Raw genomic sequence first — 12341 nt, 5'->3', positions numbered from 1 at the left:
CTTAGGCGAAATTATAGAAGACATAACGGGAAGGATTCCGACAATTGGGGAAATCATAACTCTATACCTCCTTAATCTTGTCTCTAACTCTTAGTATCTTTAGTTATTAATTTATTATTTTAATTTGTTAATCAATTAGTTAAACACAAGAATCTAAATATCTATAAGTTAGGAACTGTTCAAGCTTGTCTTCTTGGTGATAGTGAACAACTGTAGCTAAGCCTTAGTTCTCTGTGAGATTCGACTCCGGACTTGTAAACCGGATTATATTTGCAACGACCGCATTGTCCTTTTATAAGGCATAGTTGGGCGTGATCAGATGACAAGCGAGAGTAGGAACAATTCACAAAAATGAAAAGAGAAAAAACAACAACTACTAGACAGAGAGAAAACAAAAATCAGAGTATTCAAGAAAAAAATTCTAGCAAGTTTAAATTAAATTACGGTTAAGTTTGAGAGAAAATTTTCAAGCTATTAACTTTATCAGTCGTATGGTTTTTTTTGGGAGATGGGTGGTCCAAGAACTTAGTCCATATTTCTCGAATTTTCATTGATTTTATGGTGCGAATCAGAACAGTTTTGGGTTGATTAATTTCAATGCAAAAGGTACTTTCTTTTGTAGGTACTATAGTTTTCAGAAGAAAACCCAATTGGACAAGCTCCAATTTTTACTAAAATATGAATTATATTATGCAAGCCTTGAAAGTTATGGAAAATAGTGATGCTTCATTAAGTTTATTTCAGCAGGCATAAAGACAACCCTGCTATAAGCCCAATGATGATATCACGTTGTTCGATAAATTGAACCAAAACAGAGTTTTTGTTGGAATTTAATTAATTTTTGATAACATGGTTGTTGGTTCACGGATTACAAAGAATGTCGTTCTAGGTGGGTTTTTTGGTGAGGGACAATGGGGTTTTTGGTGGCGACGACAATTTTTCGGCCAAACATTGGCCAAATCTTGATCGGACAGAAATGATTTGGTTTGCCATTAAAGACAACTAACATAGAAGACGGTTAAGGAGAAGAGAAAGAAAAAGAAAAAAAAGAGTAAAGAATAAAAAATAATAAAGATATTAAGAATAAATAATTAAGTCTAATTAGTTGACAACATCCAAACACAAAGATGATGACAAGCGTAGTTAAGCCAGTTTTTAACTTTTTTCTTTCTTTCCATGCGCATGTAAGAATCTGATAACACATTCTTTGCCAAGTCAGCTTTCAGGAAGGAAATAAATTCACTTCAAACTATAATAGTGGAGTTTTAGCTCACCCGTAAAGTTTAGGTGTATAAATAACTTTTCTAGACAAGTTTAATGGACAATTTATGCCTTTTCTCTAAAAAGAATGATAAAGTGATCCATTGATACAACAACAAAAAAATCAAAGTAATTGTACAAGTGGGGTCTGGAGAAGGTGGGGAGGGTAGTGTGTCCGCAGCCTTAACCATATCCATTGATATGGTGGGAAAAACCCAGTATACAAGTGGTATGAAAAATGTAACAATGTGGTGAACCTACACAAAAACATAGTTCTCTACAATATGAAATTAGAAACAAAAAACAATAACTATAAAACTGCTCTAACCAAAACATGAATTAGTGCCTATACTCTCTGACATTCATAAATCGCATGTATTTCTCCCAGATTGCAGATGTCCAATGTGGCATGATAGCATATTTAAGGCACAATCTATCCATTTTCTCAGTGAAAACATTAATTCTTTGATAACCACTAAGAAAATTAATTTTTGTAATAGTTAGAAGAACTGTACATATTCTACTTGGTAATAAAAGTTATATTTACCAAAAAAAAATAAAATACTATAGTATGTATGATTATCCTTAGTCAAGTGTTCTAAACTATATGCTTTTTTGAATTTAGTTAAGGTTGTTCAAATGAGTGAATAAATTATAATAAAAATTTCTTCTCTTTTATTAATTAGTACTTTTATCTCCCTCTTCAAGTTTGATTTTCCTTCTCTACTATATTTATTTTATTTTTATGCTTTTAATGGTTTAAGGCATTTTTAATGAATATTATTTCCTTTTCTTTTCTTCACCTACTAGGCTCCTTAAAATTTTAGATTTTAATAAACTTTAGTGGCTTAGAGTGAAAATATTCTTCAGACATACTCATCCACATATATCCAAGCCTTTTCAAATTATTTAATTATTTGCTCGCAAAATGTGAGAAGTAGTACATAATACCTATAAAAAGTGACAATTAGACCATATAAAATTCTATATGTCTAAAATAATTGTCTGCGCTACAAAAAGTTATAAAATATAATTTAATATATCTAAAATAAAGTTTATGACAGGCTATAACATATAGAAATACCCTATTATTAATAAAAGTTGTCACAATTGGTTTCATATTTACTGGAGTAATTTTTTCAGAATTAATTTTATACTTCACAGACAACATCTCTTATTTCGTATCCCAAGTTAATTAAAAACTAATATCTATCTAAATATTAAAAAAAGTAATACAAGATATTCTTAAAAATATACTTCATGATTAAGTGTTTAATTCTAAGATAAATTTTTTGAAGAAAAGTTTTCATTACTATTCCTAACATTTTAAAAACTTAATCGTGATAGTAATACAATTTAAACATAGAAAAAATTTATAGAAGTAAAATCTTACTTAATTTTAAACTCCTAAACATTAGGAGTTTTTACGTATTTCAAATAAGGAAGGATTTAATAAATGAAATTTAGTTGATTTTAAAGTCCTACATATTAGGAAAATAATGAAAATACAATTATAATTTTGTCCAATGTGAAATCTATTTTTTAAGGGTAAAAAAGGCGAACGATATTTCGCTAAGGGCCTTCGTGCTTTTAATATGGTATAGATAGATAGATATAGATAACAAATCTTAGACTCCGCCTTTGAACCAAAGCACCCATGGATCTTTTTGTTTATTCGGTATTGACTAATTTATTCTTTTATTTGCTTATTATTTTTATATTACTATACATTTCGCGTCAAGTTAATGGGTCTTTGAACACATAATCTTATATGTAGATTTGCCTTTTAAGTAAAAACGTGTATAAATGGAAGTGAATCGGGAGATACGTTAGCAACCTATGATGGTAGGCTAGAATCATGAAATTTCGTCTCAATTTCACCAACTGTTGATTGCATTTCAATCATGTTTGAGCTTAATTATGAGAAATTTGTACTTATGACGTGATTTGTGTGTTTAGGGCTTAAATCAGAGCCATAATGAAATATGGAGCTTCGAAATGTGAGTAAAAGCTTCAATTGATCATCTGGGATCGTATCTGGGACTTGCGAACTAGCAATGCATACGAAAGTTGAAAGAAAACGCAAGGCTAGAGCAAAATGTACTAATGTGTTGCATAAGGCGTGGCATTGAGTGACGTTAGAACAAAAATTCGTCAGAAGTTTGAGAAATTCATAGACTTTGAGTTTTTGGATCTGACAAGAAAATACACTAATGTGACGCAGGGTGCGGCACATTAGTACAAAAGTTTGTCAAACAAGTTAATTTCAGATAGTTTACAACCGAGCACACTATACTAATGCAATGCAGGGGACGTAGCACTGTGTGACGCATGAAGTGTAAAAAGTTTTCCAAGTTTCCCCACTTCGGCTCAAAGAGGGTAGTTTGGTTCAGGCACATTACGACTTGGTATAAATACATTAGAAACAAGTTTTTGAGAGCACTTTTGACCTTGGGAGCTTTTGGAGAGCATGGAGGCTTCAAGACACAAGATTTCATCTTCCTTCTGCCAATTCAATACGCGAGTTTGGATTGTAAAATTGGATTAATATTTTCTTATTCTTTAACTATATTTGTAATGACTTTCCACATCTATAGAGTTGTTTACCTTAGGGTTTGACATGATTTGGTGACTTGGTTGTTGTTTATGGATTTGACTACTTTCAATTGCTTGAATTCATTGGAGGAGCTTTAATATTAATTGTGATTTTATTCTTTATAGTGTTTAATCGAAAGAACAACATCTTGTTGAATATTATTGGAGCGTATGCCTTAGTTTATTTTGGTGATTTTTTGAAGTAATCGAGAGAGATTTTTGAGTTACCGTTTAAATTAAGATTGAGAAATGTTCGCGAGAAGTTTCTCTTAGTTCATTGCTACCAATAGTTCTTGCAAGTTTTGCCGTGCTTCACATTAGTTTATTTGAAAGATTTAGATTTAATCGAGAGAGAAATCTGAATTGGAAGTATAAGCTAATCACCTGTAGAATTCGTGAGAATCGATTGAACTTTAAGAGTAACATATCACAATGTCAAATTTAGGATAGTAGTCTTGCACCTATCATGCCAAAGCCCTTATTCTTCGTATTAATAATAATAATCAATTGTTATGCTCTCTAGTTCTCTTTGATTAATTTTTACTTGCTTTAGTTTTAGTTTGTTAGTTGTAGTAGTAATTATCCCAAATCAAAGTTTTAAATATCTTGAATATCATTTAACCCATAAATTACTTGAACATTGTTTAAATTCAATTCCCGCGGAGACAATATTCTACTATACTATTTTTGGCTAGCGAACATTAATTTTTGTATTGTTTTTTGCGCTCATCAACCTAAAATCTCTCATTTATGTGCGTGATTTGTGGTAGTATTTATGATATTTAATGTATACGCTAGAATCCTATTTAAACGTTATTGTATATGTTTTGTAAAAAAAAAACTATCTCCAAAAAACTCAAAACTCAATTTAAACAGGGTGATAACTACCTTTTTTTTTAATCTATTGGGAAAAGTCTCTTTACAAAATGAGTCAACTTCATCCATTCACAGTATTTTTGATTTTAACTTCTTAGTCATGTATCAAGTTTGAAGATATGGGCAAGCAATGCTCCCTCTAATTCGTAATTTTGCATATATATATATATATGCTATTAATTACTTATTTAGTTAACCAAAAAGGTTAAAATGTGGTATATCTAAGTCAAATCTAAAACTAATGTGAATTTACTTACTTTTTTTGAATATGTAAATAATCTTATAAAAATAAAAATTGACATGTATTTGATGTTTATATCATAGTGAATAAAAAACAAGTGTCTTTCAAAAGTTATACGATTAAATTGCTTGATTTGATATAACCTTAATTAAGTACATATTTCTTTAATAAAAAAGAGAGTTATTACATTTTTGGGTTTTGAGTCCAGGGTTTTGCACTTTGGGTTTAGGAGACTACCGTTTACCCAAGTTTAGTCATTCCGCCACCAGTGCGTCACCGCCAGCCACCGGGCTCGCCGCCGCTACTGATCTCTCCGACCCAACTCTAATAGAAAACCCCTAAACATCGTTCATATTTTCCGATTCTACACCCACATAACTCATTTATTTAGTTTTGAAGCTCAAACTGAAATATTGCAGAACATGTGGTACCTATGCGTCTTCTATCATAGATTACTTGACTACAGGAAACCTGAAGTTGAGTCTTTGGCTGAGCTTTTTGGTGCTTTCAGCAAAGGAGAGCCAACAAACAATGGTGACTTAAAAAGCAATTGCAGTAATTCACTTGAATGGAAGCTTCCAGAACATCACCACCCTGACTCGCCTTTTCACTTAGTTAGTCTTCCTTCTGAAGAAATCGCCCGTAATGTTGCAAATCGAAGTAAGCCCGAGGATTACGCACAACTATTTATTTTAATTTTTTGTTGAACTCTGTATATGTAGTTCGAGATGGGAGGCAATGACGTTTCATGCTAAAAAAAGATGAAATTGCGATGCACAATCAATCCTATTTGTGTTGTTCATTACTAAAACTAACAACATTAATTCTCCGCCTTACTGTATTTAGAATAATAGTTATTCCTTTGGTAGTCACATTCCTGACTTCAGTCTTTTTATTGGATTGGATTGTGCACCCTGGTTTACCAGGGACAAGGACTAGACTATAGAGCCTACTTAAAAAGATTTCGGGTTTGCCTTTTCATTTCATACCTATCATTTGCTGCGTAATGGTTGGCATCTACACATCGTACTTTATCACATCTAACGAAACCCGGTTATTGTTGTCATTTTCCTTTTCACATTGGCGTATAATCCGCCTAAGTTAATTATCAATACGAATAAGCAGCTACTCATTAGAAAATAGGCGAATCATTCGTGAATTACTTCTTGGTACCCTTCCGGGATTGAATTTTTTGGGTTAATTGCTCTCTTCCATTTTATTAAATTTATTGTTCTGAACTTCTCTCTAAGTTTAGGTTTAAAAGAGGTATCTGTTAAATGAATGCCTCTTAATTTTGAGGATGGATTCTCCACTTAGAGTTGATACGGACTTAGTTAAGAGCAGAACACCATAGACACAAGGGATCCATATAATTGATACCAACTCATTAGGATTAAAGCTTAGTTGTTCGTATGGGGCATAGTTTCTTAGTTAAAGCTTATTAGGGGCTTACAATATGGCATTTGAAGCATGGAGATTTAGAAACTCTTGGCATCTATTTATCTTTACAAAGGTAGGAAGAGTATTAGACATTTTCCAAGTAAAAAGGAATTGACTATGTGATGTAGGAGGCTTTGCCTTATGAAACGCTTGGCGTTTATCTATGTGCAACGGTTGGAGAAGTAGCTTAGGTTAACAACATATTGATGAGTCTGTCATGCAGGTATTCTTGTAAAAGGAATCTTTGAACTCTGGGGAGAAGGAAGTAGCCTTGAAGAACTAGAAGAGTCTATTATAAAGTATCCTGATGAGCGGAAGCAGCCATACCTGACATCTGATAGCACATTCAAGATTGCTGTTGACACCTTTGGGAAGGCTATCAGCTTTGAGGAGCAAAATGAGCGTATTCGATCATTCTCCTACATCCCTTTCAAGGTGCATCCTTTATTTTTTTTTTTTTTGGATAAAGAAGGTATATACTTATTATTCTGGAGTACATTTCACGACTCAATCTGGAAAATTTGGTTGCTCCAACAGTAGAAACTAGAAAGTAAAGGAGCATTAAAAAACTGATATTAGCACTTTCTCCTCCTTTCTTTTCATAGGCAGAGCATTTATGCTTTTCTTCTTGTTTCCTTATATCTACAGTATCAGTGCTGGGTAAAATTTTCAAATTTTGCCCCTTCATCAAGATTATCCCCTTCTATTTTGTTCCACCAAGTGAAACTTTATTTAGATTTGATCCTATTATTTGCTGCACTTACCATCATCTACATTACCTTCCTTTTGTTCACCATTTCATAAAATTATATTGTGCGGGATATGATTGTTGCTTCTAAATGTGGTGGTATGATTTGATGTTGTTGTTTGTCCTTTCAATTATGAGGACATAGTCTGAACTTGATTATCCCTGTTTGGTGCTCCCAGGGCTTTGATATGGTGGTAAGAGCGCAACAAATGATGTGTGGGCTAGGCACACATCACTGGTTCTAACCCTACAACAAATAAAGCCTGGTATTTAAATGGAGAATGGTGGAGGGGTGGGCCCATTATACACGAACCGTGCACCACTGGCCCTCGGCTATTCTTTGGTTATTAAAAAAAATTCCTGTTTGGTATAGAAAAGAATTTTGTCCCTCGTATATGCCTTTTGTGCTCTTGGTCCCTATCATTTCCACCTTGCACATTAAAGCTTCAACATTTTGTTAGCATTTCCTTTTTTTTTTTTTTTCTTATTATCATTGTATTGCTTATTTATTGAAGCCAAATCCCAAATTACAAAGAAGACAAAAAAGGGAAACAATCCTGAAACGGAGGGGTGGGGGCAATTGATTGGACTAAAGAAGAAGAGTTGGTTTGGTTTGGGGTGGGGTGGGGGTGGGGGGGACAAGGAGTGAAGGATGGTGGTCATTCAGATTGGGGGAAAGGGATGGAGAGAGACTGCGGATTGGGTTTTTGCCAGTGGTGAGACAAAGAACAGGGAAATGGGGGTTGATGGAGGGGCGGGTATAGGGAAAGAGAGCGTGGAGGGAGAGAGAGAAGGGGTGGTAGGGAGACAAACGACACAAGGAGAAGGATGGTTGTTGGTAGGGGCAGAGCAGAGAGAGGGATAATGCGTACTGGTTGGTTAATGGATGAGGGTGAGAATAGGATTTGTTATCTTTTTATGTTTTCTTTTCTTTGGTCTTTTACTAAATAAGGCATTCAAAAGGGAAAAGAATTCTCAAATTTAAAAGGAAAAAGGAAAATGACAAGTCAGAAACTAATGGACTTATTAAGATTAGAGAAAAGAATCTTAAGACAAACAATTGAAGGTTTAATGCTTAAGTTGAACAATAGAGAGAATTAAGGTGGAGATAGCATGTAAATGAGGAACTAAAATGTAGTTTGCTCTTAGATATATTACACAAAATTCATGGAATAGCTCAGGCTTAGAAGATATGGCATGTGGATTTACTTGTTTCTGTTTGTTTGGTTTCAGGGCCGGGTGAACTTAAAAAATCCTGATCATACATTCTGGCTCATAGAAACGGACAATTATGGTTCTAGTAATGGACTGCCACCCATCGTGGGAAGGAAAGTCTTTTTTGGTCGAGAGATTGGTGCTGCTGATAGGAAGCTTTTGCCGACTTATCAGTTAAAAAGTCGTACTTATCTTGGTCCGACTGCCATGGATGCCGAGATGGCATTCCTGATGGCGAACCAAGCACAGGCCAAACCTGGGAGGCTTGTCTATGACCCTTTTGTGGGCACAGGAAGCATTCTAGTTGCAGCAGCCCATTATGGGGCAATGACAATGGTTAGTGACTTAGTGTTTCTATTTTTGCAGGAACTTTGAGCGTACATTGTTTTTCTCCAGTTATTTTACTATCACTAATTGGCTTTTCAGGGTGCAGATATTGACATTCGGGTAGTGCGTGATGGGCGTGGTCCAGATTGTAATGTCTGGAGCAACTTCAAGCAGGTCTGTGTGGAGTGGTGCTTTTAATTTATATGAGATGCCAGTTTTTTTCTTATATAATAATTGCTACATTTGATCTTATCATCTAGTGTTTTGGAGTTATAATTTGATTTGGTATCCTTCTATGCTAAACTTATATCTTTATTGTAGTATGGATTGCCAACGCCTGTTGCTTTATTAAGGGCAGACAACAATCTTCCTCCTTGGCGTTCAGGATTGAAAGAGGTAGCCTTCTTTGAACTTATATGGTTTTTGGTGTCTGGCCTGCTTGTTTTCTTTCTTGCAACTTCTGTTTCTTCCTGCTGTAAATTAGATTCTGTTTTCATTTTAGTCCAGCATTGACCACTGAGTTTTGGTTTGTCCCTTTCTTAATTTTTAAGGATGGGCAAAGGGCTCCAGTGGCTAAGGCTGTTAAGTGCAAGAGGAAAGGCCACAAATTTGTTTTGCAAATTGACTTGATATATGCGTATATGCTTTCTCAAAGTAAATTAGCACCTAGAAATTATACACCTCAAGAGTACCATATGACTTTTTTGAGCATTGGTCAAAATGCAAAGTCGTAGTCAATAGATGGGGAATGATCAAAGAGGACCCAACTCTATAGCTAACAACATAAAAGATATAACTGTCATTCCATTGCCTTTGCAAGAAGTCATATCCCAGATCCAGCCACAATTGACTTGACCAGAGTTAACTTTTTTTGAGCCAGGAAATCAGAAGTTCACAAAGTTTAATGAATCATATCAGATGATTTATGTTGATGCTCTTCCTCATGCAACAAGAACCTGATAGTGGAGAAGTTATTTTCTTCATGTATAGATGAAAAAACCATAATGAATCTCGACAAGGATTGGATTACCTGTGGCCTGCCATGGATCTTCTGACAATAGGAAAATAAATTAATATAAGGTCTTACTAAAAATCAGAGACTAAGGTGTAGTTATTGCTGTTGTTATTGTTGCTGTATCGGTATATTTTAGTCGAAGAAAGTGTTTGATTCACTTTAGCTGTGCAGTCTATTCTTGTCTTAGCTTTAATAAGTCGAGGTTTAGTAATTTTCTGAGAGTTCCAAAAGTAGTTTGAATTTTACAGTTTATAGTCATGTTCAGTAGTTTTTTTGGGGTCTCATCCCTTTATTTTGTTTTTGTTGACTGTTATATTTCATTTTCTAGGTTTTCGATGCCATAATATGTGATCCTCCCTATGGAGTCCGTGCTGGAGGACGTAAATCTGGTGGCAGGAAGCTTTTGAAAGGAGTAATTGATCCATATACCGTTCCTGATGACAAAAGAACAGGCCACATACCATCAACTGCTCCTTACAGCTTAGTGGAATGTGTGCATGATTTGCTTGACCTTGCTGCTAAGATGCTCGTGATGGGTGGCCGGCTTGTGTACTTTTATCCAGTATTAAGAGACAACGAGTCAGCTGATACTACTTTTCCAGAGCACCCCTGTTTCAAATTGGTTGCTACCTCAGAGCAGATGCTGAGCTATAGGTACAGCAGGGTACTACTAACCATGGTCAAAATTGAACCATATACTGAAGAAATTGAATTAGCAGCAAGGATCAAACATTTGGAGTTCAAGGAAAACCATCTGAAGTGGTTAGAAGAAGGTAATCTTCATTCAGCAGTTTTTAGTCCTGCCGACATTCACCTTAAAGTGTCAGGTGATACAAAGATTGGTAAAGAATCAAAGGGAAAGTATAGAGGCAAATATGTCTAGACCAAAGCTGACATCCAGATTTTCATGGGGCAGTCAATCAATACTAATTTTCTCAGACCGTTAGCATTATTTATCTAAGTGATGGTGATGAGAAGTCAACAACCCCAAGATAGTAGGGAAGTTCATTAATCCTTCTTGGAAATACTCGTTCTACTATTTAGTCTACTAGGAGATTGTATTACAGTTGGAACTGATTATCAGTTCTCGATACACATCAGATGTACTTGACTGTTTCCTTGGTGCATCTTACTGCCTGTCCAAGAGGTGTATTGAGCAAAAACTTTGGACAACTTTATCTAGCTTAGAAACATGTGACATCTGGACTTGTTGACTCTTGATCAGTTAGCATATATTTTTTCTTTCCAAAAGTTATCTCATTTATCCGCTTAGTAGGTGTATCTGGTGCAAATTTTGATTAGTCGGCTAGTGAATTCCGGAGTATTGGATGCCTAAAAGAACGGTGGACAGAGTAGACCTTCTTGAAATTTCAGAAGCAGCAGCAACTCATTTTCCTTTGGCATCATTGTGTTTGTTCTCTCCTTGGTGACCCCAGACATGTCGAGGGCCATTCTTCTAACAATTCAACCTCATTTTCCTTTCTTTTCTTGAAGATTTTGAATATCAATGGACATCGTAAGGTCTCCACTTCTAATGCTTAACAAATATGTTACAATAGATACTCTGATCACTGTACCTTTTTTTCAAAAGAAACATGTATACGTGCAATAGATCGATACCGTTTAATTATTATAATAAGAAGTAGACATCTATTTAATTTAGGATAGGAATTAGATTCAAACTTGCATACAAGTCAAAGCTACTAATTCCACGGGATTCAAACTCGCATACCAGTCAAAGTACAACAACAAGTACTAGGTAACTCTATTCACCGGGGCTTGGACATATGAGAAAAAGTGTTTTTGTCTTTGGTGGGATTTGAACTCAAGACCTCATGATTTTCACCTACTTCACTTAGCACTAGGTCATACCCTTGGATGCAACATGGAACATACTGCATTAACTTAACATTTTATGAATATGCCTCCTACATTGTTAAATCACATGCAACGTAACATTTCTCTTCGTTATTTTTGTCGGCTACTTGGTTTATATCTGTAGACATAAGCGTGGAGGGAGTGGAGTTACATGTTTTCGTGACTCAAAAAGATATTTCTAATTTAGCATCTGAGGGATATGATCCATAGTAAGTAAAGTGGAAAAAATAGTTTCGGAATCAAATTTCAACGGAGACAAAATATTATTAAGTGATTTCTTCCTATTTGTCTTTTGATAGGCAGAGTTACCCACATTAACCGAGCTGGTTAAGAAATATCAAATATTTGATGGATTAATTGAGAGTGTAAAAAGTAACCCCGATACCACCATTATTTTGAGAAAAAAAGGAGCTTCTACTTTAACCTTCTGGAGGTAAAGAATGCTCTATAATATGCCAGTACACCCTATATGAGTGGAGCATGTGCTGTGAGTATATCTATTCAAATTATACGCCTAAGTTCATGATATGTAAACTATTTGCTATTTAGGCTATGATTACAATTTTAACATTATAACTTCCTTTGGGTGGGCTATGAATAAGGAAAGGACGAGGAAGATGTTAGGGATATAGTAGATATGCCCTAGATCTAATCTCATATTTGATGATTTGAACACATTTTTGTGAATGTTATTTGATATAAAAATATATGGCATTTGATATTCTTTTATATATCATAGTTATTAT

The 12341-nt window shown here is 34.7% G+C and overlaps 1 protein-coding gene across 1 annotated transcript; it reads left to right on the top strand.

The window, feature by feature from the left end:
* Window positions 1–5172: 5172 nt before the first annotated feature.
* On the top strand, window positions 5173–10975 carry LOC104239456 (uncharacterized). The gene is made up of 6 exons (XM_009794088.2): window positions 5173–5632; window positions 6636–6847; window positions 8394–8711; window positions 8802–8876; window positions 9024–9098; window positions 10046–10975. The coding sequence occupies exons 1-6, from the start codon at window positions 5395–5397 to the stop codon at window positions 10598–10600; spliced, it is 1473 nt and encodes a 490-aa protein (XP_009792390.1). The 5' UTR covers window positions 5173–5394; the 3' UTR covers window positions 10601–10975.
* Window positions 10976–12341: the final 1366 nt, after the last annotated feature.

The sequence above is a fragment of the Nicotiana sylvestris genome, chromosome 7 (assembly GCF_000393655.2).
Source record: "Nicotiana sylvestris chromosome 7, ASM39365v2, whole genome shotgun sequence".
In the NCBI taxonomy this organism is placed as follows: Eukaryota; Viridiplantae; Streptophyta; class Magnoliopsida; order Solanales; family Solanaceae; genus Nicotiana; species Nicotiana sylvestris.
Note: the sequence above shows the minus strand (reverse complement) of the source record. Positions and strands in the feature narration are given on the sequence as shown.